Below are 27229 nucleotides of genomic sequence, written 5' to 3'. Positions count from 1 at the left end.
GAAAATGTGGGTGAGTCAGTTGCATGTAATTAAATATACAGCTTTAACCACACAGCTTACAGAGTAGCAGTGAACTTGTTAACTTTAAATATGAAAGACGTGGTTTTTCAATTAACATATGACATGTGTAACTTTTACTTTCTGGCACATCAGAGTTGGAGTTTAGATGTTGCAGACAGTCTCTATTGATCCCCCCCTCCCAATTCATGTTCATAAGTTAATATATGAAAAGTTTCTCTTAAACTGGTGCAAGGTAACCATCTGCCGGGTATTTCAGCAGAACAAGTTGTTCAGCATACCTTTCTCTGCAAAGGACTTGAACCAAAGTTGCCTGAAGGGTTTTGTTGCAAATCTTTATAAATAAGCTCAGGTGAGAAACTCTTAAAACAGATGTTAAGTTTCAGAAGCTGCTGTTACTGCAGTTATATGTGGGCATTTCAGAGTTCTCCAGTTTTTATCATTTACAGAATCTTGTAGCGACAAAGGATCTAGAAAAACCTGATCAGATTCCCTGTTCGCGTGCAACACAGGTCAATATTAACTAAAGTATAGGAATTTGGACACCAATTAATGTATAGCCCTTTTGCTTCAACTAGATGCATATTCCACCCCATTTCTCCCTTCTTCTAATGCACATAGATGAGAGAAGGTATAGTGAGCATTTGCTACTCAGTGTCCTACCGCTTTGAATATTGATTTAAATGCCTACTATCTTTTAAATGGGTCTTAATATTCTACCAGTCATTGCCAATGGGTTGGGGGAAAGAAGTGCTATGAAAAGATCTGTGATACAGCTATCATAATAGCAGCAATTGTACTGTGCTCTCTAAGGTAGCGTTCACCAAACTAATAATAATAATAATAATAATAATAATAATAATAATAATAATAATAATTTATACCCCGCCCATCTGGTTGGGTTTCCACAGCCACTCTGGGCGGCTTCCAACAAAACACTAAAATACAATAACCTATTAAACATCAAAAACTTCCCTATACAGAGCTGCCTTCAGATGTCCTCCATATGTTTTGGACTACAGTTTAAATATTTTTTCTTGGTTTTACTGTTTTATCATTTGTACATTGCCTTGAGGTTTGTTTTGTTTTTTTACAATCAGGCGGTGTATAAATTTTTGTTAAATAAATAAAGCAATTCCGATCAGCTTCAGGCAGCTAGCTTGGGAAGTACAATTTTCTGCAGCGAAATAATTTGCATAATAATGAAAATAGTGCTGGTTATACTTGGCAAGTTATTGGCATAATGTTGCTTGCTAATGCTTTCTTTCTTTTTTAATGAGCTTGCTTTGAAGGGTAGGGTGGGGGAGAATTTTATTATTGGACTCAAATGGTCTATATTGAAGCTTTGCTTTAAAAAAGTCAGGTGAGGTTTTATATGACATAGTTGTTATAAAGTTGTGTGCCTTTGAGCATAGAAAGGCAAGAAAGATGAATAAATGTAAATGTGAACCATAGTTTGGGAAAGTCTTTAACCAAATGCATGATGATGATGATGATGATCTCAATGATTTAGTTGTGGTGCATGTTTTGTTCTGGAAAAAGTCACAGATAGAAGCCAGTGCTATGCTGACTTTGTCGGTCTGACTTGGTAAAAATCCTTATGCATGAACTAACAGAGGCACTTCAATCCTTCTTGGAGGTTTTCGATAAAAGATTGAGCAGGAATCTTGTCACAGGTGCTCAGAGACCAGGCTATTCTGTATTGCTTGATTTCCATTTCATGGCTTGCTCTGAACTGCTGCTTGTCCAGATTTAAAACAGTTAGTATTACATTAATACTCTTTATAAAAGTCGAAATCTATTGCATTTTAATTAAGGCATTTCTAATACACAGTGTTTGGTGGTGAAAGTGTAGCATAAAACTGTTATATGTAGTACAGGTTTCATGTAAGAAGTGTTACTTTGTGGTGTTGGTAGTTTCATTCAGGTGCCGAAGTGTGTAAGAGCCCCTTGGCAAGTGGATAGCCCCAATTTCCATACTATTATGGCACATTGTTGGCTACAGCTAGCATAGACATGGACTCATCCACTTGTTAAGCAACTTTTGCTAATTAAATCTTCTGCATAAAGTTGTCCCTGCATGAACACATGTCCACTGTGTTCCTTCATGGGTACCATAATGAGAGACACAACCATCTGCATACATGCAAACTATGCTTGAAAAGCCCCAAATCCCCAACCACCCAACAATTCAAACAGCTGATATGCTTCTTTTGTGTTTCAGATCGAATTCCATTACCTAGGAATATGATTGAAAACAGCATGTTTGAAGAAGAACCTGATGTGGTTGACCTGGCTAAAGAGCCCTGCTTGCATCCCTTGGAGCCTGACGAAGTGGAGTATGAGCCAAGGAGTTCTCGGCTCCTTGTCCGTGGTCTTGGAGATCACGAAATGGATGAGGATGAAGAGGACTATGAATCGTCAGCCAAACTTCTGGGAATGTCTTTTATGAATAGAAGCACAGGCCTGCGTGGTAACACAGTGGGCTACAGGCAGAGTTCAAATGGATCATGTTCTGCACCATCTGTAAGGACCACAGTGATTTGTGCTGTTGTTCTTGTGATTGCTGTCTCTGTAATAATGGCAATCTACCTTCTTCCCAAATGTACCTTTACCAAAGAAGGCTGTCATAAGCAAAACCACACAATGGGTGATATATATCCTTTGGCAACAAATGGAAAGCCCTTTCCATGGGCAAATTTCAGGCTACCAGGTGCCGTTGTGCCAGTACATTATGATATTGTCTTGCAGCCAAACTTAACCACTATGAAGTTTTGGGGTTCAGTCCAGATAACTGTGAAAGTCCTCCAGATGACCTGGCATATCATTCTTCACAGCTCAAAACTTAACATTACCAAGGTAACTCTTTCTTCATCAGGCTCAAGCCAGCCAAAGCAAGCTGAGCTTCGCGAATATCCACTGAATGACCAGATTGCAATTTTTGCCCCTGAGGCTCTCCTTGTAGGACAACAATATAACATCAACATGGAGTATTCCTCTAATTTATCAGAAAGTTACTCTGGCTTTTACCGAATCGCTTATAACAATGACAACAGAAATTCAACAAAAAGGTAAAGTTGGGAAATGATGTATTTCTACCTCATTTGTAATACATTATGGGAGTTGAAGTATGGCAGTATCTGGAAGCTCACAGGATTCTCACTCATATTTCAAGGAACCTGCCACCTCCTTGAATTTTTTCAAGTGATCTACATGAAGTGTACTGCCCAAGACGAAATTATAAACCTTGTTCAAATCTCTTTGTTGCCATAAACCTAGTAGATAGATTTGGGCAAGCTACGTTCAATTTTAAACCATGTGCAACATGGAGATGATAACATTGCTTTCCTTAACTGGATTGTTCTAAGAATTACTGAGAGTGTATGCAAAGTGTTTTGAATATTCAAGGCACTCCATAAAATGTTAAGTATGTATTGAAAAGTTCAAGCATTCTGAACAAGGAAAACTTCCTTTGTAATCTTTTGATGTTGCAGTTATTGACTGTGCCTTTGGGTCTGGGAATTAAACCTGCTAAAGTGTTCTTCAGGAGTAAAAAGGAAAGTGTTCATCCTCTCCACTAGATTTTGTTCCTTTAGGTAGAATGCAGGCATATATGTAGACTGTAAACTATGTTTGTTTTTTGTTATCAAGCCTTGATCAAAACCAAATTCTAGAATTCAATCTAGAATTTTTGTTTCAGAGCCAGATCTTTGTGTAGCTTAATCCGTTAGGATACAGCAGATCTTTTGCAATGTATATTAAGCTAGGGCTAGTATAAGGAACGTAAAAGGCACAGTGGCAGACAACTCCTTAGAGCTTGTTTACAGGTGGCCTGAGAAACTATTTTTAAGATTCATATACAATTATGAAGTAATAAATATACATCATAATAAATATGCAAATTCCAAGCAGGAGCTGCATTGCCAAATATTCATGTGATCCTAATGTTGTAGTAATAAATTTGGCATTTTTTTAGTACAATTTTTGACAGGGTAGCAGTATTGCCTTTCCTGAACAAATGCATAGGGCTATATAATTTTCCTTTTAAGTATATTTTTCTCAATAGCTAATGGCTAATAATGATAATAGCAAATGGATTTTCTTTTGATTTTCATCAGGTGGCTTGCAGCAACCCAGTTTGAACCCTTGTCAGCAAGGTCAGCTTTTCCGTGCTTTGATGAACCAGCATTCAAAGCCACTTTCCAAGTCTCTGTCAAGAGAGATAATCAGCATTCTGCTTTGTCAAATATGCCAAAGGTAAAATCCTGCCATATTTTTGTTTGTGGGAGATGGGTACCTATGCTGCTATGCTCCACTGGATATATAGCATGGGCACCTCTGGCTGAAGGTGGCCCTCAAGGCCTCTCTTCCCACCCTTGGAATTATCCTGAGGTCATGCCCTACACTGCCTCTGCTCCTTAAGTGCTTTAAGCCTGGCTGGAATGTGACCTTGAACTGTGGTGATGCCTCTTACTCACCTGTATGGAGAGGGAGGGGTGTGTGTGCGTGAGAGAGAAACCTCTGACTCTTGCATGGTTGTAATGTAGCCCTAACTGTAGAAAGTTAAGAGTTGGAACCACTGTCCTAACCATGTTTGTCTGTGGTCGACCTACCTGCAGCCCCCAGAATACTGTCTATCAGAGGATCTGTTTCACAAGCTGAAAAAAGCATCAAACCACTGGTATATAATATATGCCTCAGAACACTAGTGGCTGGCGATCACAGTCTGGAGAACACGTTTGTGTTTTCTGTGTAGTATTCCCATAAGCATCTCATTGCCCACTATGGGAACAGAATGCCCGACTAGATGGGACTTTGCTCTTACATTCTTAATAATGTGCTCATAGTGTTGGCACAAAACAGCTGTTTAGTTCATCACGTGACATGGCATTCTGTGCTTTGCCTTTGCTTTTATGATGCAGAAAAATGTGAATATGTTGGCATTGTGTGGCTATAGGGAATTTGAAAACAAAAGAGCCATACAAAAAGTCCTGTTTTCCACAAAGTCCAGCTGGATGCCTCTGAGAAGTCCACAAGCAGTTTATGAAGGCAATAGCCTTCTCCTGCTTGCTCCCAGAAACTGGTGTTGCATTTGGTAACCTCTGCACTTTCCATTGGAAGGTTAAATACAGTAAGGTCTATGATTTTCCAGCTGGGAAATGTGGTACTTGGTTCTCTGTGCTGTTATGGTAGCTGTGTATAGTTCTTTGGTTGCTATTTATGGCGCTGGTTGGGGTGAAATGGAAAGCACGGCAGCACCATTTTGCCCATGTTCTTTAAGATCCAGGAGACCCAGAAGGTGAAGAACCTGTGGCAGCAAGATGATGTTGTACTCCCAATTCCTATCAGCCCCAGCCAGTCCAGCAACATCTGGAGAGCTGCAGGTTCTCTACCCCTGCTTGAGACAAATGGTGTTGGGGAGGAAGCATCTATGAAATTGATGGAACAGGGAACAGGACTCAGCCATAGCAATCAACAAGTCAGTTAAATCTCAGACAGGTGTTGGTGTTCTTTAGATACCCTATACCAAATACATAAGTTTTTTTGTCTTCTGGTTCTGGCCAGACATTTAAAAAATGTGGTTTGAGAAGCAATCCGCAGATAGGATATCTCTCTGCAGTGTGTCTTCTAGGGAGGCCCAACTGATGAGATATGTATCCGGGATTCATCATATTTGTTTTAGTCTGTTAGATATAATGTCTGTGTGTATCAATAAGTTAGCCTCATTCTATGTATGTGTGGTGATAGGACTGCCGCATCAAAATTGTAGGGGCGAAAGTGGGAGTTGAGCGTGTATGAGTTTTTCCTAATCCTTTGCTTATCTTTTTATCTCTTTTGCAAGCTATTCACGGCCTGTTTGCCACTGCTTCTTTGTCCATTCTGCAGCTTCGGCACAGTTTTTCTTAAAAAATAAGAGCAGCTTGCTGAGGCAACAGAGGTCATACAAGGAGTGTAATGTCATGTAGCCATGAAGCCATTCAGGTTTGGCTAAAGGATATTATGAAACCGCATCAGAGTGAGCTCAGGAAGCATTGCCTTCTGTCTGAATTGACTCTGTGGTGATATCACAGAGCTAAATTAATTGTGTGACATCACTACAGAGCCAAAACTGAGAGAGTGTCCTAACTCTTCGGGTGAACATTTCTCCCCTGTTTCAACTACTTTTCATGGAACAGACAGAAAAAAGGGTGCCTTACCTGGGGGGTGAAGTTTTTCATAAAACATGTTGCCCACTATTTAGTTTCAGTCATCATAATACTAATTGCAAACCATTGGGCAATACAAGCCTAGGGAAATAACGATATGCAACACTTAACATTTTGCATATTAATTCCAGTTCTAGCCTGTATATAGTTTGCATCACTCTATTTTTTTTACTGTGTCAACACAGGGTAGGCATCTTTGAGCTTTACTCTTGCCCCAGGGCCTCTAGGTTTCTATTAAACACTTACATTTTGTTTGTGTTTCCAGAAAGCAACCAAATCTCTGGCAGATGGATTGGTTCAAGATGAGTTCTATCCAAGTGTGAAAATGAGCACTTACCTAGTAGCTATCATCGTTGGAAACTTGGCAAATCGCACTAAGGAAACAAACGGGATTCAGGTATGTGTTCCTTTAGCTCTTGAGCGTAAGCTTTTTCATTCTCAGAATTTTTCAGGAAGTGCCCTTGCTGTGAATTGAAGAAAGCTGTGTCCCCTCCCTTGTGCCAGCATACACTGTCTGAAGTAGGTTGTGGTTTTCTGGCCTAGACCCACCAGAACCAGCCAGCTCTGCTGCTGCTGCTTGCTTGTTTCAAATTACTATGAAGGAATCTCAAAGTTCAGCTAAACCAAATAAGCCACATAGGTGTATATTTGTGAACTGCCGCAGGTGGGGCAGTGGTATTACAAATAACCTTGCAGAAGGAAGGGTAGCTTCTTCCTTGGGTCGTTTTTCCTGGGTGTGGCTACAAACCCGCTGCTGACCCAAATATGAAGTTTTGTGTGTCGGAGCCGTAAACTCATATTTAGCTCTGTAGAGTCTCAGTTGGTAGTAGCAGCCTATGGGGTATAACATAGTCGTGGAGCTGCACTCCTGACACCTGCTTCACTGCAGCGTATCTGGGAGGCAGGGAGGCAGCAGGGTGAGGGCTGCACAGGTACCCTGGTCTCTACTTAGTCCACGCATGCAGTGCAGGCCTCTCTACTGCTTTGCCTTGCCTCAGCCCTATCCAAGTAAGCTAATGTGATGCTAGTGTTAGGAAGGCAGCTCTTCCTTACCACAGAGGTTGCTGCTGCCAATTGTGAAGGCAGCTTTTGGTTTCCCCTGTATTCTCTTTTTTTAATCTCTGGAATAATAACCACTTCTGGTGGTAGTTAGTGGTGGCTCATGGGGGTGTGTGTGGTAGAAGCACATGCACCCCCCTGGGCTCATTGAGAAGATGATGGGGATGAGGTCAGGGGTCCTCTAGGAGGGCAGTCTCCATCCAGGGGGTGCACACCTGTGGGGCAGCCACAACCAAATCAAAGGTTCCCCAAGGATACACAGCCTCCATCCAGGGGGTGGGCACTCTTGTGGGGCAGCCACAACCAAATCCCCAAGGATACACAGCCACATCCCTGTCCCAGTAAACCCAGTACAACCACTGGGAGGATGCCGCTGCCTGCCCCCTCTCTCCCTCTGACCATGAGCCACCAGTGTTGCTGGTGGAGTTACTCAGAAAGTAGCATAAAGCTAAAACATGAACAAGGTTGTATTTACACAGTAGAAGCTGTTCAGAACTGCGGAACTCTTTGGAAATGTCCCGATGTTGTTTGCATTCCGTTTTATTGCCTTGTTTAACAAGTGGTTCTCAGCCATAAAACACAGAAATCGGTTCTTTGAGCTGCCTTGCAAATGCTGCCTTTGCCAACTGTTTTAGTAAAACTGTGTTCATAAGAGCAGTTTTCTCACTTAAAAACTATCAGTGAAGCATATGCGTCTCGTGGGATTTTCTGTTTCATATTCTCTCTCCCCACCCCCACCCCTTTCCTTTTTTCCACTGTGATAGGTATCTGTCTATTCTGTGCCACAAAAGTTGAACCATACTGAATATGCCTTAGACACAGCAGTGGAGCTCCTCAAGTTTTATCAGAAGTATTTTAATATAACATACCCGCTTCAAAAATTAGGTGAGATGCTTTATAATCTTGTGAGTTTGCATCTGTTGTTCATGTATTCTTATGAGTTTGTTTTTAACCTGGTTTTTAATAGTATAAAGGTAGAGGAGAATTAATCACTGTAACATGGGGAAATAATTAATTATATAACTAAAATTAAGTGGAGTCCTTGTTAGGTCCTTGTTACATTGTTCGAGAAAGTGCATGTTTCCTATGTTCATTGAGATTTGTGGGACTCATTAAATGTATAAACAAAATGGACATAGGTTTGCAAGAGGCGCCATGATGTTGAGCATGGAACATGGACATGTTCTATGAGCTTAAAGTTTAGTCTGTTTGACTAGGTTTTTTAAAAATTAAACTTGGTAAGTTTTTTTTTTCATTTTAGTACTGGTTTATTTACAAACTGGTGCCTTGTTCTTCATCTAGACTTGGTAGCTCTTCCTGACTTTGAGGCTGGAGCAATGGAAAACTGGGGTTTGATCACTTTTCGAGAGACAACACTCCTTCACGAGGACACGACATCTTCAGCCATGGATAAAAAGAGAGTAACAAGAGTGATTGCTCATGAGCTGGCACACCAGGTATGAAGGATCTCCCAATTTCTTCTTGTACTGCAGGATTTTCTCTTTTTTAAAAAAAATCATTGCAGTTCTGATTCATGCTGCTTACAAGAAAGCTTGCCTTTTCTCATTTTCTGCTGAGACAATTAGGCCACATGTTTTGCACCACTAGTAGGAAGTAGTTTCTCTCTCCCTTCCCCCTGCCTCAAATGAAAATTACTGTTTCTGTGCACTCGTGATGGAGCAATGCTTTTGAGACAGCCCTAGAGTGATTATATTTTCTCACGCTGCAAATCTGTCCAGACAGCATATAAGGAAGACAGAGCAACTGCAAGCTAGGTTTTTGTTTTTTTTAATCTAATTTGACTACACGCTGTAACTCTTTGTACTAGGAGCAATGGAAAAGCATGATGGGATATGCACTGCTGATGTGCATTATCTGCAATTGCCAAGTGGTGGATAAAAAAATCAATGATTTTTTTTTTATTTAAGAAACTGGATTTTTTAAAAATTTAAATCGGATTTTTAAAATAAAATGCTTTTGGAGGAAAAATCTTTCTAAAGATAGTTTTCTATTTAAGTTACATTATAGTCCAAAGGCTATTCATCAGGAAATAAGGATTTGTTTTAAGTTTTTCATGTGTGCTAAAACTCAGTCTAAGTTTTTTTTTTAATCCTTTAACCACATCAGTTAACAAACATGGATACGTATGCAATAATATTATTGTTTTAGTTAAATAAATTGTTTAAACTGTTATTAAGGAAATGATTATTTTTCTCCTTCCAATAAAGTACAGCAGAAAAGTTGTCCAAATATAAACAGTTAACTTATTAAACTTCACAATAATTTCATAATTATCTGTCTATGTATTTCTAATAGCATAACCAAATCAGCAATTTTTGATATAACTATAAAAACTACTCTGAAAATTTATTATTCTTCATCTGGTTGTAAATATTAAGATTACACCAGCAAGAATGAGTCTTTCTGTAAAAAAATGATTTAAATCAAGTCTTACTGACTAGTGATTTAAATCAATTTGATTTAAACCAAATCCACCCTGGGGGGGATGTAAAATTTCTGTTCACAAGCACTCTTTCAGTTTAAATTAAAACAATTAAATGAGCAATTTTAAAAATATGTATATACAATATTTATTTACATTCAGATTTGTGTTTTGGGTTAACTGGGTGGTTAGGCCAATTTGCAGCAGCATGCCCCACTGAATGCTTCTGAAATGTTTGTTTCACATTCATGCACGATAAGCTGCCAGTATAAACATCTATGCAGCTGTAATGTGGTTTTCCTGAGTTGAGAAAATGCATGTAGCCCCACATGTCAAGGCAGTATGGGCTGTTTTACTGCTTCCTGTTGATGAAGATGATTGATGAAGACGGTTTGTTTCCCAATATGAAACCTTCCTATCTATCTTGCATAGCTCCTTGAACACTCTTTAAAATCTTTATTCTTATACATAATCCATGGATTTATCTTTGGGCATGTTATCTAATAATGGGAATATGTATTTCCTTTGCATTCTTAGTGGTTTGGCAATCTAGTAACTATGGAATGGTGGAACGACCTGTGGCTGAATGAAGGATTTGCCACTTTTATGGAAAATTTTGCCTTGAAGAAAGTCTTCCCAGAATTATATACTGTAAGTGCAGTGAAGGGGTGTGTACAAAGTTTTTTTTTGAACTTGGCATAATCCGCTTTGGTCTCAGACTTCGTAGTTATACTTTGTTTTTAGGAGTTCTATTGTTCGAAGAAAAGAAAAATCCTTGCTTTTGAAGCACTTGTAGTAAAATTCTAGCCATGGTGGAGTTTAACATATATATGGAATTCAACACACACACACACACAGAGAGAGAGAGAGAGAGAGAGAGAGAGAGAGAGAGAAAGTTTATTAGATAGCTCAGTTGGTACAGCATGAGACTCTTAATCTCAGGGTTGAGGTTCGAGACCCATATTGGGCAATGGATTCCTGCAGGGGGTTGGACTAGATGACCCACGTGGTCCCTTTCAACTCTAGGATATTTTTAAAAGCGTATTTAGGCTCCTTTTTAGGGCCTAACCCATTGAAGACAACTTCCATAATACACACCTTGTGTGAGCACAAGTGTGACTGATTGAGAAGAAAGTGTTGTATGTCTGCATCTGGTGCTTGTATGGTGGTAACAATAAGAGAGAGGAATAGGGGCACATGCATTTTTGTTTTCCCCAGCTCATTTTTGCTTGCCTAGCCTTGCACCCCTGAAGTGTTGATTAAGTTTGAATCCGGGCCTTGGGGTAAAATAGTTTTTACAGGCTTATAAACAAGTCAAGAATCGCTTGGAGAAAACTGCACACATTGGTGCCCTGAAGAAATAAAACTTCACCACTTGGTGGTGCCAGATTGCTTTAAAGAATGCACATTTTCTTTGTGGGCGACAGAAAACTTACCAACTTGATTTGTACTATTGACTATCTTCTTGACCTTTTCTGCTCTCCTAATCTTTTGAAACGAATGGTCACCTGGGGTTGAACCTGGACATTGTGTTCAGGCCTCTGCATCTGAAGTGTTTGCCAATGGACGGTGCATTGAGGAACAGGCCTAACAGTTTATGTAGAAATCTGAGTGTAGAATGAATTATAATAGACAGCCCTATGGCATTTAATAGCTTACCTGTTTCATTCAGTAAAGTGGAAACATAAAATATAGTCCATATCTTATAGCTGAAGTACACAATCTAAAATCCAAATCGGCTATAGTCCTCATACTGCTAATCTAGCTCTTTATTGCTAACACCTTGTTCAATATTGTTCTGGCTCAGTATTTCAGTCTTATGCATCATATGCTAGAATGCAAGTTTCAGCACACTTGGAAATAAATCCCACTGTGTTCTGGGGAGCTTGCTTCCTGGTTATTACATTCAGAACTGCATTGTTGGTGTGACTTGGGAGCGGGTGCTGTTGCATTCAGGTACTGCTTGCAGTTTTCCACAGCTATCAGGTTGTCCACTGTGAGCACAGACTGCTGAACTAGATGGACTGTTGGACAGGGCCAGTTGTAAATCTTCAAAGGCACACCAGTATCTAGAAGGGATTGTGTACAAGATAACTTATTTCTCCAGATCTCCAATTCTGATAACAGTACTTACAGACTGGTCAAATTCCTCATGTTAGCATCTACTTGAGTTCACTTAAACTTTTTCCTGTTCTTCAGGATTACTCTTTTCCAAATCTGCAATTCAAGACAATGGAGAAAGATTCCATGAATTCATCTCACCCCATCTCCCTTGCCGTCCAGTCGTCAGAGGAGATCGAGCAAATGTTTGATGCCGTCTCCTATATCAAGGTAACTTCAAAAGTACTGGCAAATGTGCTTCTAATAAAATTAAATGCGCTTGAAAAGTTCGCACAAATATGTTTCAAATCACATTCCTGACGTGGGCAGCAGCAGGTCAGGCCCTGAAAGGTGGGGGGGGGGGAAGGGTTTGCAGGGCAAGAGGACCATATAATGGAAACCTTTCACACCAACATGAGCAATTTTTAATCAGAAATTTTAGCTCAACAAGAATTGGTTAGAAACGTTGCCTTTTCTCAGTGGAGGGGGGGGGGAATGGAATGTTGTTTCTCACACGCTTTTGCACTGAAATATCAATCCATTGTTTCTGAACATTTTAAGACACGACTAGAAGATCAGATGCACTTCATAGACTTGCTGTCCTTACACTCTGTATCAATTTTCAGAATGTGATGCAGGGGTAGCCTTTGAATTCCAACTCCCATAAGCCCCAGGCAGCATGGGCAATGGTTGGGATAATGAGAGTTGTGCTCCAATATATCTGGAGGGCCGGAAGCGCCCCATCCCTGGGATAGTTCTCAGCCTTCATCAGAGTTAGTTCGAAAACAACATTTGAGCTATCCATGGTTACTCTTTGTTAACCAGGGTGTCTTACCATATTGTCCTACTTTGAATGTAGCCAAAAGACTTTATAATCTGAATGAATAGGAGAGACATTGCATGCTCTTTTTGTAGTTCATGAAAATCTTTAATAAAAAATATTTTAAAAGCCAAAAAGAAAGAAGAGAGGGAGGGAGGCCACAAATCTCTGTGCCCCCCCCCCAATTCTTGTGGTTAAAAGGATGTCATCTACACTAAGCCATCATTTATAAATATTTAGATTGAATTTTGCTAGTTCCTGTTTTCAGTTAATTCCCATAATTATCCACCATAAAACTCTTCGTTTCTAAACTTCTGTTTTCCCTTTTTGTAAACACTGTTTTGATTCAAAGAAGGAGCTCTTTGCTTAGGTTTAATACAGTTTTGATAAAATCAGGTGTGTATTCTTTCAAGACTAGATGCAACACTGTTTCTTTTCACAAAGTGGGCTTTTGCAAATAAAAGGCTATTCGTACACACCCTTGAATATTTGTAAATGTATAAAAGGGAACTGGTATCTGTATAGATGATGACTTTGCTAGATATACATAATGGTTTAAATGCACATAATAAATGTGTAGAAAGCAGATGTATGTGAACTGATACTTTTTCATCTGCTATTTCCAATCAGTCCTAGTCATATGTGGCCAGATCACATCTTGTTCAGATTTGAGGAATAGCTGAGACCGGCTTTTACCCTCCCATCTGTAAGCATGGCCAGAGGTGAAGTTTCGTTCACATCTCGAGCTGTTGATATGGAAGGGAGGGGAATTATAATATTGGGGGCATGTTATCCTTTTTGAGCCTTTATCTTTATATTCAGCCATCTCCAGCTGCTTGTGATCTTGAGGCCCTGCAGACATCTGGAAGAGGGAGAGGAGGAACACATACAAAAGCATGGTGGAAACTAATTATATAACTCCCTGTGGCAGCCACTTCTGTAGCCATTTCTGTATTCCTGGCTTTAACCACATGGAGTTTCTTAATACCACTGCAACTCCTGATGGTCAGTTACTTAGCTCTCCCTTCCTACAGTTTCCACAAACTAATATTTTCTCCAACTGTGAAGGCAGTGCATAGCCATCATGGCTGGTAGCTACTGATGTTTTCTCCATGAATTCGTTCTAATTTTCTTTTAAAGCCATCTATATAGTGGCCCAAGTACCTTTTCCTCAGCAAGGAAAAAGCAAAAGCCAGTTGGTATGCTCTGTTGCAAACGGAAACTGAAAACATGGCCATTGCATTTCAAATAGGTATGTGATCTATTTTTCTCTTTACAGGGAGCTTCTCTCTTGTCAATGTTGAAAAACTATCTCCACAGTGATATCTTCCAAGCTAGTATTCAGTTATATCTGCATGACCACAGCTATGGGTCCACCCAAAGTGATGACTTGTGGGATAGCATGAATCAGGTAAAACTCTTGGACTAGGGGAGGGGAAGTGAACAAAGGTTTATTGATGTTACTTAGGTTGGCCACCACTGAATTGTACTGCAAAGTGTGCCATGATGGATTTTGCTGGGAGCTCATCCGCATGTCTGATTGTCCTGGCTCTTCCCCCTGGGAAAACCCGCTGAATCGGAACAGGCGTCCATTGGTTTTTTCTGTGAATTGACATTCTGATTGAGCGGTAAACAGTGGGTTTTGCCCGGAAAAGTGATGGGACAAATGGGGGAAAAAACTGCTCTGTTCTATGCTTAGGAAGCTTAGGTCAATTGGGAAACTTCTCAGACCTCTGCTTTCTATGCATAGGGCAAGCCCTGTCCCTATCAGTGCCACAGTAATCAACATGAAACCATAGTAGAATTGCAAATAGCATGTTTATTAATATATATCCTTTAGTAACCCTGCAATTTCAGAGTCAACCTTTTCTAAACATGGGTTCTCTTGTACCTTAACGTGCCAAAAGGCAAGAATGTGAACACAACAGTAGAAAAAAATATTTATTTGCCTGCATACACAAATTGTTTTTAATTCAATTGTAATTGTTAGCCTCTCTGAAAACCCTTGTTTATTGTTGAAGAGTGTTGTTTAAATTTATTTAAATAAAATGTGTACATGTACATAACGCGATCACATATTATTCCCATTTTGCAGACAGGAAGCTGAGCAAGTTACTGAGCCCAGAGGCTCCGTATAAGTCTGGCAGACCATTCTTACTAGATATAGGTGACTGTTCCCCTGATTAACTTGCAAGGGGGAGAAAAAAGGGACCCAATCTGTGGGTGGAATTTACTCTCGGAACTCTGGATCTAAGCCAATCTCTTAATGTGGCATGGCAGGATTTTCTTTTCCTGACTTGCCCTATTCCCTGCCAGCCCCCACACCAAAAATCAGTAAATAATAACAATAAACATTCTGTGGCATTTAAAATGTGTCTGTGGGAGGGGGCTTATTATGTGTTTGTATTTTTATGTTGTGAAGCACTCTGTGGTCTTTGGATAAAGGGCGGTATGAAAACTTAATAAAGGGCAGTATATGAAAATTTAATAAATAAATAATAAATGCTCCGTGGATGTTCAGCCATTCAGGAATGTGCTTCTGAGCACAGCTTGAAAGCAAAGGTGTAAATAGAGCATTAAAACGGCTACAAAGTTGACGTTTGCTTGCTCTCTTGTTGGCTTCCACAAGTCTATAGGTAGCCTGCCCAGCTTCTTGCTCCCTCTCTCTTGCGAAAACTATTGCCAGTTTGTTTTAGTTTTCCCCTAAAGACAGTAGATTAGAAGAAGTGATTAGTAATGCTCTGCTTTCGGCCAACAACCAAGAAGCAGCTTGTGGCCTTCAAACAACTTCCCCCTTTAGTCCTGCTTGTTTTCCCCATGAAGAGGTAGCTTAGGCCTTCCTAAGACAGGCCTCTCTCTAGAAAACTGAGCCATATCCCAAATATAATTTTCTGAAATTAAAATTTCAACTCTTAAATGGGAAGTTTACTGTGTTGTGACCCAAGATCCATGGATCTTTTCTGTTGTCTCTCAGAAGGGCAAAGAGACCCAAAGATGACCTGCAGTTTAGTGCTTTGACTTTTTCTCTGTTTCTTGCTTTTCTCAAACGCTTCCACTGCATAGCTGAAGCAGTGTGGAAATAGGAAGGTAGAGTTCAGCTCCTGGACTTTTCTCTTCTTTAAAAAAAAAAAAAAGGAAGTATCACTGATAAACTTGGCAGTTACAATTCTGTTTAACTACTTAAAACCCTGGTTTCACAAGGGTCCTTGTTGAGTGAATTGATTAGGCAGCTGTTGAAGGTATCCCATAATATATTTTTCCTCAAAAGTTGATTTTTCCTGTGCTTTCCTAGGTGATAAATGACACCCGTGTCGATATCAAAAAAATCATGAAGACCTGGACTCTCCAGAAAGGATTTCCTTTGGTGACTGTCAAAAGAGAAGGCAAACTGATCCATCTGCAGCAGGAGCCATTTGTGCACAATGTGGAATCGGAAAATCAGACCGTACCTGCCAGGTTTATTTCTTTTTTTCTTATATTTAAATTCGGGTGATTTAACTCTGCAGACAGTGTTTTAGCTTATGGAGTGAGACTGCTGAATGCTTACTGCTGATGGCAAATAAATCCACTGAGGTGTGCTGTAAATATTAAGCTGAGTGGTACACGGTCCAGCACATCTGCCCAGGTTGGGAGAGAACAGTTGGAAATGATGGGAACTTGTTGGAGGGGTGGGTTGGAGAATAGTAGCTCACTCACCTTCTAGTACACCTCAAATCTGTTTTGAAACATGGATTAGAGGGGCAGTGACAAGATAAAGATGGAAGGTGGGCCTATAAATTGATAAGGAAGAATACACTTTTGGACATGAAGGTGGGTTTATACCGTCTACATAGGAGTGTCTGGGTTGCTGATGAATCTATTGGACATGAGCTCCACTCTTTGCTGTTCTTTTTACACACGGATTATATCAACATTTTGTGGCAGAAACCTGTTTCAAGGAAGTATATTTTTTGACTAGCCAAGGTTGTTGGCATTGCCGGGAAAGGCAAGGAGATTAAATGGGGGAGGGGGGCGGGACATAAAAGTTTGTGCTATAAAATAAAGGTGGAGTATTAAACTGGAGGTGTTTTGTACATTCCAAGTTGCACAAAAGTGCAAATGACTTGTATCCACCCTCCCTGCATACTTTTTCTGGTGTAAAATGGAATGTTGGAATTGCTGAACTTCTCCGCAGAGAAATCCGTGAATTCCACCTCCTTTGTTATGCTGGGAAATGTCTTGCATTTAGAATGATGGCCCCAATCCCACGAAGAGCAGCTGAGGTTGCACATGCAGAGTCGTTTTAAAAAGTCTAAAACCCAGCTATTAGGTAAAAAGAGGGGAGGTGACTACTGTGATTTTTCACATGTTTCTTTGCCTGAAATGCAGAATGGCCCAAATATTGCATAGCTGGAAAATTTCTTAACACGTCTGTAATGGGATAAAGGGGCTACTCGTGCGTAAGCGTTTAAGCCCTCAAGGCTTTGCAATCAGTTTCTAAACTCTCCCAGTCCGCGGAGCCATGGGTGCATGACTACCTCAATCGCTGGCAGAATCCGTCAGTGGGCGCTTCCGGAATTTACGCCAACATAAGAGTTCCTTAACAGAAACTCTCCTTCTGGATTCTCTGCGTGACAGTTTCCTGCGCGGAGTAGGCGTCCCCAGCGGAGGTCCTGAGACCTCCCCGCTGTTCTCACTGGAAGTATCTTGGAGCCATTCCTCCGACTGTGTTTCTGCAGGAACTCTCCCTCTCCCCCTGCTGGTTCCTTCCTCAGCATCCGAGGGTCTCCCAGCTTCCTTGAGCCCTTCCACCACCTGACTCTCCGATGGCAGTTCCCTGACAACGTCACTGCTGATTGTGGCAATTGAATGTCTTCGTTAAAAAAAACCTTGTGTTATTTGAATGACACTTAAGGCCAATTGCTACTTACAAATATATGCAGAAAAGCAGAATGGGAGGAGAAGATTGATTGATTTTAAATGTATAAGTGTATTACATACCATGAACATAAGAGCTCCCTGTAGATCCATGGTTTTGTGTGTGCATTTGTACAAAACTGATTTGCTTCTACAAAAGCAAATTGCGTAGTGAACCTGTAAAGCACAAGATTTGTAGGCACAGGTTTGGTCTTGATCTTTATAACTGTACCCTCAACTAATTCTGTTAAGTTTAATAAACAATGCTTCTGCACACAAACATAGGAAGATATCAATATCTGTTTTTTCTTTTAAGCTACAGTGCATAAGCAAACTTGGCCCTCCAGATGTTTTGGAACTACAGTTCCCATCATCCCTGACCACTGGTCCTGTTAGCTAGGGATCATGGGAGTTGTAGTACCAAAACATCTGGAAGGCCGAGTTTGCCTATGCTTGGGATATGCAATCTTTAACACTTTGTAAACACTTTCTCCTCTTCCAGTTATTTGTGGAGCATTCCTCTTTCTTATACCACCAGCAATGACAGCTTACCCTACAGTTCTCACAATTATTTATTGCAGCAAAAGTCAGGTATGTATGTTTTTGAAGGCTTTTGTCCTCCCAGATGGTAAAGTCAACCAATGCACAAATACGTTCTTGATGTGGAATAGTTTTCCCCTGGAGAGTCTCCAGAGCCAAATTATGAGCATCTTTCAGAAGCATCATCGTTGATATTTGATGGCTAGTGTTGGAACAATGGCAGGGGACTCTTTAGGGTTTAATTTCCGTAAAATAAATGATCAATGTTCAGAGCTTATAGTTAAGAAAGAAGAAAAGTGCATATGCCCTCATTATTTTGGGTTTGCAATACAGTTCATTTACTTCATTTACATAATGCGTTTACAGTCAAAACACTTCTTTTTTTTGGCATGGTTAGGAAAGGGGGGCATACCAAAATGATTATTTTCTTAAATGCTAAGCATTTTAGGATTTTAAACCTCTGAACTAGTACAATCTCTGTAGCAACTAAATTCTGTAGCTTCTGACTGGTTACACCTTGTTAACCAAGAGTGCATGCAAGTCCTGCTTTCCGAACACCATATGCTCCCCAGAGAATTGTTAGGCAAGCATTTGCACAATGGGCTGAAATAATTTCCATTATTTTCCAAGAGAACATTTTAAATCCATGCTTTCTACTTCCATGCTTTCTGCCTGAAACTGCTGCAGCCAATCAGCAGAAGGCAGATAAAGATTTGTCCATTCTCTCCTGCTCCCTGATTTGTCCAGTCTTTCTCCCTCCCTCCATAGTTTCTGCCCAAAATGGCTCCTGGCCACCAGCAAAACACAAACAATTAAGGAAGTGTGCAAACTCTATCTGTTTGGATATCTGAATCAGCAGTTTGTATAGTGAGGTTTAAGTATAATTCTTTGTGTTCGGATAACGGAGATTTTGGATGAGTGTTCTGATATCGGGCCCTGTGTGTATTTCTGTCCCTTGCAGAATAATTGTGGCCAATAAAAATTTGTCCTAGATTTTTAGCGGTAGTAATCATTTTACATTTTGTCCCCCCCCCCAATATCACTAATTTTCAGGTGCATTTTATTTGAATAGTGTTCCCTCCCTGACTTTACTAGTGCTCACTTCTGATTTGGCTCTTCATGAGTTGGCGTACGTTAAAGCAAGGAAATGTCTCACCTCTTTATTTATTTATTTATTTATTTATTTATTTATTTATTTACTGGCGGTACTTGTATATGACTTTGAGAACTTGAGAAAGTTGAAGCATAACACGATAAAATTACTTTTTAATAGTAAAGCATGGGTAGGATTTGTTCCCCGAAAATGGAATATAAATAATTGAAAGAAACAAATAGTTTAAATTGTGTTAGCTTCTGGTGTCTATAGAAGATAATTTTTTAACCAAGATTGCAACCGAAGTTTAGAACATGAGACTTGAAAATATACATTTCCCCAGTTTGGATTAATCATGAGCCAATCCCAAATCTCTTCAAAGGTCAAACACAGCTTAACATTAGTACAACCTTCTTTCCCTCAGACACTAACGTGGTAGCAGCAGCGAGGAGTAGCTGAAATGGCCTTCATTTGTTAGGTGCCAGGTGCCTGGAAATTGCAGCTTCTTTTAGGTCCTTAGTAAATTGTACTTTCCAAAAATCCTGCCACCAAAGCATATTCTCAGCAGCATCCCAGCACCAGGATTTATAGAAAGTAATTTCTCAAGGCTTATATTTCTTGACAAGGCTTTGGAAACCTTGGAAATCTACGATACCCTAGAAGCAAATTGTCTGGGACTGTGTTCCTGTAGTATCTGGGGCAAATGAAGACTGAAGTCTTTCTGTACTGCTGCCAGGCAAGGCTTTTATGTTTTTGTTGTTTTGGAGTGGGGCGGTCAAGAAGAGTTTGGGTTGGGAAGGCCTCTAGGACTGCTCTCTTTTCTCGGTGGATGAGGCAGCTCAGGAAGGTTTGGAGAGGAAGTTTTGCATTGCTAGTGACATTAAGGGTCTAGTCAAACCTAGAGTCCAGAATGGGTCTGAGCATAAAATGAACTCAACTACCCATCATGAGTAGTTGTTTTCTTTAACCAGGTTAGGATGTGGAAAAGCAAAACTAGTTCATCTAAATAGGGGTCTTCCAGCTGCTTTTGGACTGCAGTTCCCATCATCCCTGACCACTGGTCCTATTAGCTAGGATGATGGGAGTTGTAGTCCAAAAACAGCTGGAGACCCAAGTTTGGGAAACCTTGATTTAAATGAATAAATGCTGTTAAGCCCGAAAAGGACTTATGTGACTCTCAGCTAATTAGTGAGCTGTTCTCCTTGTGTGCCTCCCTTGAGACGAACAGTTCTTTGATGTGTAGCCTAAACCTACCTTCTGTTTGCCTGGAGGTACATTCTTGGATATAGCAGACCTGCTTCATGGTAGAAATTGGAATTAAGTTTGTAATGGATAGCTTTCTGTAACCTGGCTCCTCTAAAATATAAAAGGATGGGGCAATGGTGCCAACCACAGAGACTCAAGTAATTCACTTCTGGACAGATACATTTCTATAATTGAAAACTGGTTTCCAGAGAAGATGAAAGCAGCGTGTGTTAAAAATATATACATATCCCACTGCCAAAATCCAGGCTGCTGCATAGTTGAGAAGTTAAATATGCTAATGAAAAGCAGTAAACCTATTTTAAGGAAAAAGGGTTTAAACCAATGCCATCCACAACATTTTCTGGAAAAAGCATGCAAAAATGTACTGTCGGTAGGTAAGTTGACTTACAAAATATATCTTTGTACCGGGATTAACTTTAGAAAGCTTTATACAAGGATGGGATTCCTCCCCGTTTTTTTATATAGTGTGAGGTGAAATGCAAGACTGGATTCAACACATTAATATGCCTATCAAATGTGCTAAGTTCTCTGCAGTTGATTCTTTTTTTCTGGCCCATGTGGCCATTCAGCAGATAAATAAAACTGAGTACTTCCTGTCACCTCTGTAGGTTGAGAGGGAGTGATCCTATGGGAGGTCTCTGCCAGCATTACTGTTAATAGCCTATCAACACAGTATTAACTTTGGGAATAGGTTATGTGCATCAGATCTTTTGATGCATGACATTTCACAGCACGACCTCGAGCTTTAGTTATTTCCTCTCTTCCCTTTTACACGGCTGCTGGGACAATTGCAGGTAGCAGGGCAGTTTGCATAGGTATTTTGCTATGTTGCCGTGTGTAGTGGCATGCAGTAAAGGCACATTTGTCCAATGAAGGCTTGCTGTGCACACTGTCATTGTCTCAGATTGATTGCTGATAGTATTGGCTGCAAGTCAGTTGTAGCTAAGAGGTGCTCTGCAGCTGTAATCATTGGCTGGCTCCTACTGCTGCCAGTAAAATTTAGGAAGGCAGAGAGCTTAAATGATGCCAGTGAAGTGTTAGTGCCCTGATATACTAGAAATTTGCAAGTGATCTGAAGACTGTATCAGTTCAGTGCTTTCTTACTCTCCTCCTTTTCCCCCTTTCCTAGATGCCGTTGAACTTCCAGGTGATACGCAGTGGGTGAAGTTCAATGTAGACTCAAATGGTTACTATATTGTACAGTATGCGGAAAAGGACTGGACTGCTCTAATTGACCTGCTGAAGACGGAGCCCACTGCTCTGAGTTCCAGAGACAGAGCCAATTTGATCCACAACATTTTTAATCTGGCAGGGTAATTCTTTAAAGTTATTACATTGAACTGTGATATAAAAGGTAAAGGGTAAAGGGGCCCCTGACCATTAGGTCCAGTCGTGGCTGACTCTGGGGTTGCGGCACTCATCTCGCTTTATTGGCCGAGGAAGTCGGCGTACAGCTTCCGGGTCATGTGGCCAGCATGACTAAGCAGCTTCTGGCGAACCAGAGCAGTGCATGGAAATGCTGTTTACCTTCTTGCTGGAGTGGTACCTATTTATCTACTTGCACGTTGACGTGCTTTCGAACTGCTAGGTTGGCAGGAGCTGGGACCGAGCAATGGGAACTCACCCCCTCACAGAGATTTGAACCGCCAACCTTCTGATCAGCAAGCCCTAGGCTCTGTGGTTTAACCCACAGCACCACCCGCGTCCCTCGAACTGTGATATATCTGTCTGTGATATATCCATCTTCAAATCCAGAGTCTTAAGAACAAACCTTCTAGGAAAGGGGCGGGGAAGCTTTTCTGGCCCACGGGACATATCTTTATCTCCCCACTGCTGGTAGGCAAGGCTGCTCATCGGTCAGTCACCTGGGAGTCCAGGTTGTTGGGACTTCACTGTGCAGTGGTGGGCTAGTTCAGAGCCTTTGGTTTCAGCACAATTCCATGCAAACCCCTTCTGATCCAGTAACTGGGTTTTCATGGAAAACCCTGCTAAAAGGGAGGGTTTTTGTCTTCATTTTAGTAGGCGATGCAGGTTTTAAATCCTGCCTTGGCTGCATGTGCCTGGTTCTTGCTGGGAACGAATGCACACAGCCATTGCAGGATTTAACTCTTCCTTCTGCCCATCTGCTGATGTTACGAGTGGGCAGGTGAGTGTGGTTAGGGGAAATGACCTTGTGGGTCAAACTGGACGGCCTGTTGGGCCAGAGGGATAAAGGAGAACCTTATCTAATCTGGATGTGTTAATTATTTTTTACCTTTTGTTATCCTGGATGTTCACTGTTGCGCATAATGAAACTCTTTAAGTATGAAATTGCAAAGGTTTTAGTTTAGGATCCTTCTGTTAAGGGCGAGAAATGGTGAGTTTGTAAGAAGAGTGAAAGATGCAGGAATTTAGTCCAGTGTTGTTTGATAGATCTTAACAGCACTTTTGGGGACTTATCAATAGAATCTTATAATGAATCAAACTTATCATCTGTTATGGAGGTTTTGCCTCCAGAATAAATAAATAAATCTAATAATATGAAGAAATAAAGCAAAACAATTTTATATTTGAAGAATTTATATCCTGTACCACAAACAAGGTCTTTTACATTTGTTTAGGCTTGTCAGAATGCTTGACAGTATCTTCTTGTTGTTGTTTTTGATGCCCCCTTTAGACTAGGAAAGGTGTCTTTGTCCAAAGCCTTTGACCTGATTGACTACCTAGTGAAAGAAAACAGCACTTCTCCAATCATACAAGCATTGGACCAAATGAACCATATCTTCAACCTGGTTGAAAAAAGAGGAATGCAGACCCTTTCAGCGAGAATATTGGTAAGTTACTAAAAGCAGGCAGGTGGTGGAAGCTAGATATGAAGTTCATAGTAGGGCAGAATAGTTTGTACTACATGGAAGTACAGTATCTAAATTATACTGTTTTGTTGTGGTTAGTGTTAGAATGTTGGATGGGTTGCTTATGAGCTTTCCATTTAAAAGCACGTTGTATTTTCTCAGTAGTAAATGCCTCAGTAGTAAATTCTCAGATGTAAATGCCATTTGTAACTTCTGAACCCCAACTGCAAAGAGATGGATACCTTAGATAAAATAGAAGAGCAGGTGGTTTTTTGGCATTCCTTTAGAGTGGCTGGGGAGACCTGGCCCGGTGGGTGGAATATAAGTAATTATTATTATTATTATTATTATTATTATTATTATTATTATTAGGGTCCTCTTAAATTTGTAACTAGCTGCTTTTTGCTTTGTAGTCATATACCAAAGGAGGAGAGCATCTATTCGTGTCCATCCCAAACAAACCATTTAGTCTTTAAGGTGCCACAGCATGCATTTTTGTAACGTTTCGACCATGCAGAAAGCATACACCTTAACAATCAAATAATTTGTTTCCACATGAATCTGCTGATTATTATTATTCAGTGATAATGTGGAATGTGTGCCTGGCAGAACTGTCAAACTGTTTCAGCTCATGAACTCTGGAAACCAGACAAATAAAAAAGATTTTATTGAAAGTGGGGTTGGGTTAAAAAAAAAAAAGTCTATGAAAGTGAGTTAAAGATGGTGTGACTGGTTTTATGTGCCTTTTAATATAATTCATATAGATTTGAACTAGCCTATTGAGCCGCAGGTCATTCAAAGACTCACTGGGCTCATTTTGGTGCCAGCTGAGGCAGTGAGGAAATTCTCTTCAGAACTGAATGGCAGACCTGCCAGAATGGAGCATTACATACAGGAGTGTTGCAAGGAGCTGTGTGATTTGGGGGATGTTTGCAGTTTATAGTCTCCAACCTAGCACAGGCTTGTTGTGACAGAGTTTGCATAGTGAAAACTTTTCCTCTTTATTCTCCAGCATAAGATGTTACAACTATTTAAAGACAAGATTAATCAACAGAAATGGACAAGTGATGGGACCCTTTCAGAACAAGAGCTGAAGTCAAGTCTGCTGACCTTTGCCTGCACCCATAATTTGGAAGACTGCAGCACGGATGCTACCAAGCTATTTAATGAATGGAAAGACTCCAATGGCACAAAAAGGTAAAACACAGACTTGCTCTTTGATTCAAGCTGCCTCTTGTGTTCTATGGCATTCAGAAATAGTTTTCTATTACATAGTCTCAATGCAGTCAAGCATCTTGCAGCCTGACGGGTTTAAATAGAAATATGGATCAGCATCTCTTAGAGCTGTGGTTTTGCTCCCTCAGGTGAGCTACTCATGATTAAGCATTCTCCAGCTTTATATCAGGTTAAGAGAACCTGATCTGGCTTGTGGGCCAGATTCTCATCTCTTCATCTTCTCACAGACAACATATGAAAATTGGCTGGAGCAGCCTTCATGTCACCCACCTGACATCACAGTGGCATCAGGTGATGATCGTCAGGACTTGAAAGCACCACACAGGGCTTGCAAAGAGCCCTCCGTGGTGCTTTCAAAGTCCCGCTGATCAAGATTGAAGCCAACACTGATGGGCAACGAATTCAGGCCTGCTTCTGGAGGGATCAGCTATGCAGTCCAACTCCCCATGGATGTCTCTACCTGCCTCACTCCTGATGTTTCATAGGCTTCTTTGCAGCGGGTGGAGAAGCTTTGTGGCTCCATGGGCCAGATCCTTATCAGGATCAGCCACACGGGCCAAATTTGACAGGTAAGTGGGACCTCCCACCTGTCAATCACATGTCATTTGGATAATAATAATAATAATAATAATAATAATAATAGGGACATGGGTGGCGCTGTGGGTTAAACCACAGAGCCTAGGACTTGCCGATCAGAAGGTCGGCGGTTCGAATCCCCGTGACGGGATGAGCTCCCGTTGCTTAGTCCCTGCTCCTGCCAACCTAGCAGTACGAAAGCACATCAAAGTGCAAGTAGATAAATAGGTACCGCTCCGGCGGGAAGGTAAACGCCGTTTCCGTGCGCTGCCCTGGTTTGCCAGAAGTGGCTTAGTCATGCTGGCCACATGACCCGGAAGCTGTACGCCAGCTCCCTCAGCCAGTAAAGCGAGATGAGCGCCGCAACCCCAGAGTCAGCCACGACTGGACCTAATGGTCAGGGGTCCCTTTACCTTTACTACTACTAATAATTTTATTATTTATACCCCACCCATCTGGCTGAGTTTCCCCAGCCACTCTTGGATCACTTGCACATTTAAAATTCCCAGGGAACCATATGAAGACGTGCAAAAGACTTTGCGTATCTCCCCACACTTCCTCTTTAAACCCTGCTTTTTGGAGGATTAAAGGGGCGGATCACACAGACTTGCAAAGGCTTTGGGGCAGCCTCCGCGTTCCCATTTGAGCTTCTGGAGGCTCAGGCCAGGAGCAAGGGAGCTGTCTTAAAGCCCTTTGGAAAAGCGCTGTTTGCAGCAGCCATCTCCTCTTCATCATTGAAATGTGGGAGAGACTACTGCCCACCTGCTCGCAGCAATGGTTAGAGGAGAAGTGGTGAGGAATGGCTGCTTTGCAGAGAGCTGGTCCTTTGCAAAAGTGCTCTTTATAGCAGCTCTGCTTTTCCTTTAAGCGAGTGGGTGGTGATGGGGAGTCTCCCACCACTTCTGCCGCACAAACACACACATCCCTGATAAGCAGTGGCGAAAACCTCCTGCCTTGGCTGCTATATCCTACTCTGTGCTTGGAACAGGGCATATAGCCAGTGTAGGATCCCTGTCCTTCCACTCATCGGACGACTTCAAATTAGCCTCTTGGTTAAGGACTTACTGAGAGAAGCCATGGTTCATATCATGCTAGCTAATGCTTTGATGTGACTTACTCTTTTTAGGCTGTTCTTATAAAGGTTTGCACTTTCTCTCTGTAGCCTGCCAACAGATGTTATGAAGATCATATTCACAGCCGGAGCAAAAACTGAAAGTGGCTGGAACTATCTTTTAAGCATGTATGCATATTTGGTGTCTGAACCAGAAAAGCTCAAAATCCTTGAAGCGTTGGCCAGTGCAGATGATGTTAAAAAACTGATATGGTATGAAGCAGCATATATTACACATATAATCATAAAGAAAATCCTAAGAGCAATTTCTATATGTCACTGTAAAAGGAAGTCTAAAAAAATATGTGCAGCATTTAACACACCTTCCCTTCTTTGACCTTTTGCACTGACAAGAGAGATTTCACTCATTGACTTTAATGTCAGGGCAAGTTTTGACTTGGCAGCAGCTGTATGTGGGGTGTGTGAGCTTTCTCTCCTTGCTTTATGGACATGTGTTATACATTGCTTCAAAACTTGAGGCTACAAGTTACCTTTTCTTGTGCTGTCCTTCCTTGAAATATTTAGGTATACTTGTAGGAACAAATTTCTAGAATAAAGCGTTTAATGGACTCATAGAATTGTAGAGTTGGAAAGGGACCACCAGGGTCATCTAGCCCAACCCCCTGCGATGCAGGAACGTTTTATCCAACATGAGACTCTAACTCACGACCCTTCCAGAAAATTTGTCAGTTTGCAGTTCAAAAAAACATATGCTTCTAATTTCCAGTTGCAAGGTTACTGAGGTGTTTTTATTCGAAGTTTCTGTATTTCACTTTTTGTCCAATGAGCATAGAAAAGTTTCCACCAGTTCCAGCAGTAGGCAGCCTGATAAAAACATACACATTTTAAACGACATCCCAGCTAAAGGGTGGTTCAGATTTATTTGCTGAATGAATGGACAGGTAGTATTTGCATATACAAACGTAGACATTTTTAGTTGTGAGATGGCCCTCATTGGCCCTGCCCCCTTACAGTATCTGTTATAAATTGTCTAGATCTCTAAAAAGAATGCACATGTGCTTATAATCTTGACT

At 40.9% G+C, this 27229-nt stretch overlaps 1 protein-coding gene across 2 annotated transcripts in view; it reads left to right on the top strand.

Annotated features, from left to right (window-relative positions):
- The window catches only part of LOC307226600 (leucyl-cystinyl aminopeptidase-like), a 42428-nt gene that overhangs the window by 7569 nt on the left and 7630 nt on the right, over nt 1-27229 (top strand). For both annotated transcript variants that reach the window (XM_079995373.1, XM_079995374.1), the window contains exons 2-15: nt 2243-3089; nt 4137-4275; nt 6490-6621; nt 8048-8168; nt 8586-8740; nt 10264-10377; nt 11926-12057; nt 13926-14057; nt 15939-16102; nt 18045-18133; nt 21571-21754; nt 23098-23254; nt 24285-24469; nt 26247-26408. In XM_079995373.1, the coding sequence (XP_079851499.1) occupies nt 2243-3089; nt 4137-4275; nt 6490-6621; nt 8048-8168; nt 8586-8740; nt 10264-10377; nt 11926-12057; nt 13926-14057; nt 15939-16102; nt 18045-18133; nt 21571-21754; nt 23098-23254; nt 24285-24469; nt 26247-26408 (2713 nt within the window). The remainder of the gene's footprint in view (nt 1-2242; nt 3090-4136; nt 4276-6489; nt 6622-8047; nt 8169-8585; nt 8741-10263; nt 10378-11925; nt 12058-13925; nt 14058-15938; nt 16103-18044; nt 18134-21570; nt 21755-23097; nt 23255-24284; nt 24470-26246; nt 26409-27229) is intronic.

The sequence above is a fragment of the Podarcis cretensis genome (assembly GCF_951804945.1).
Source record: "Podarcis cretensis genome assembly, chromosome: 11".
In the NCBI taxonomy this organism is placed as follows: domain Eukaryota; kingdom Metazoa; phylum Chordata; class Lepidosauria; order Squamata; family Lacertidae; genus Podarcis; species Podarcis cretensis.
This window is presented reverse-complemented; position numbering and strand designations above follow the sequence as displayed.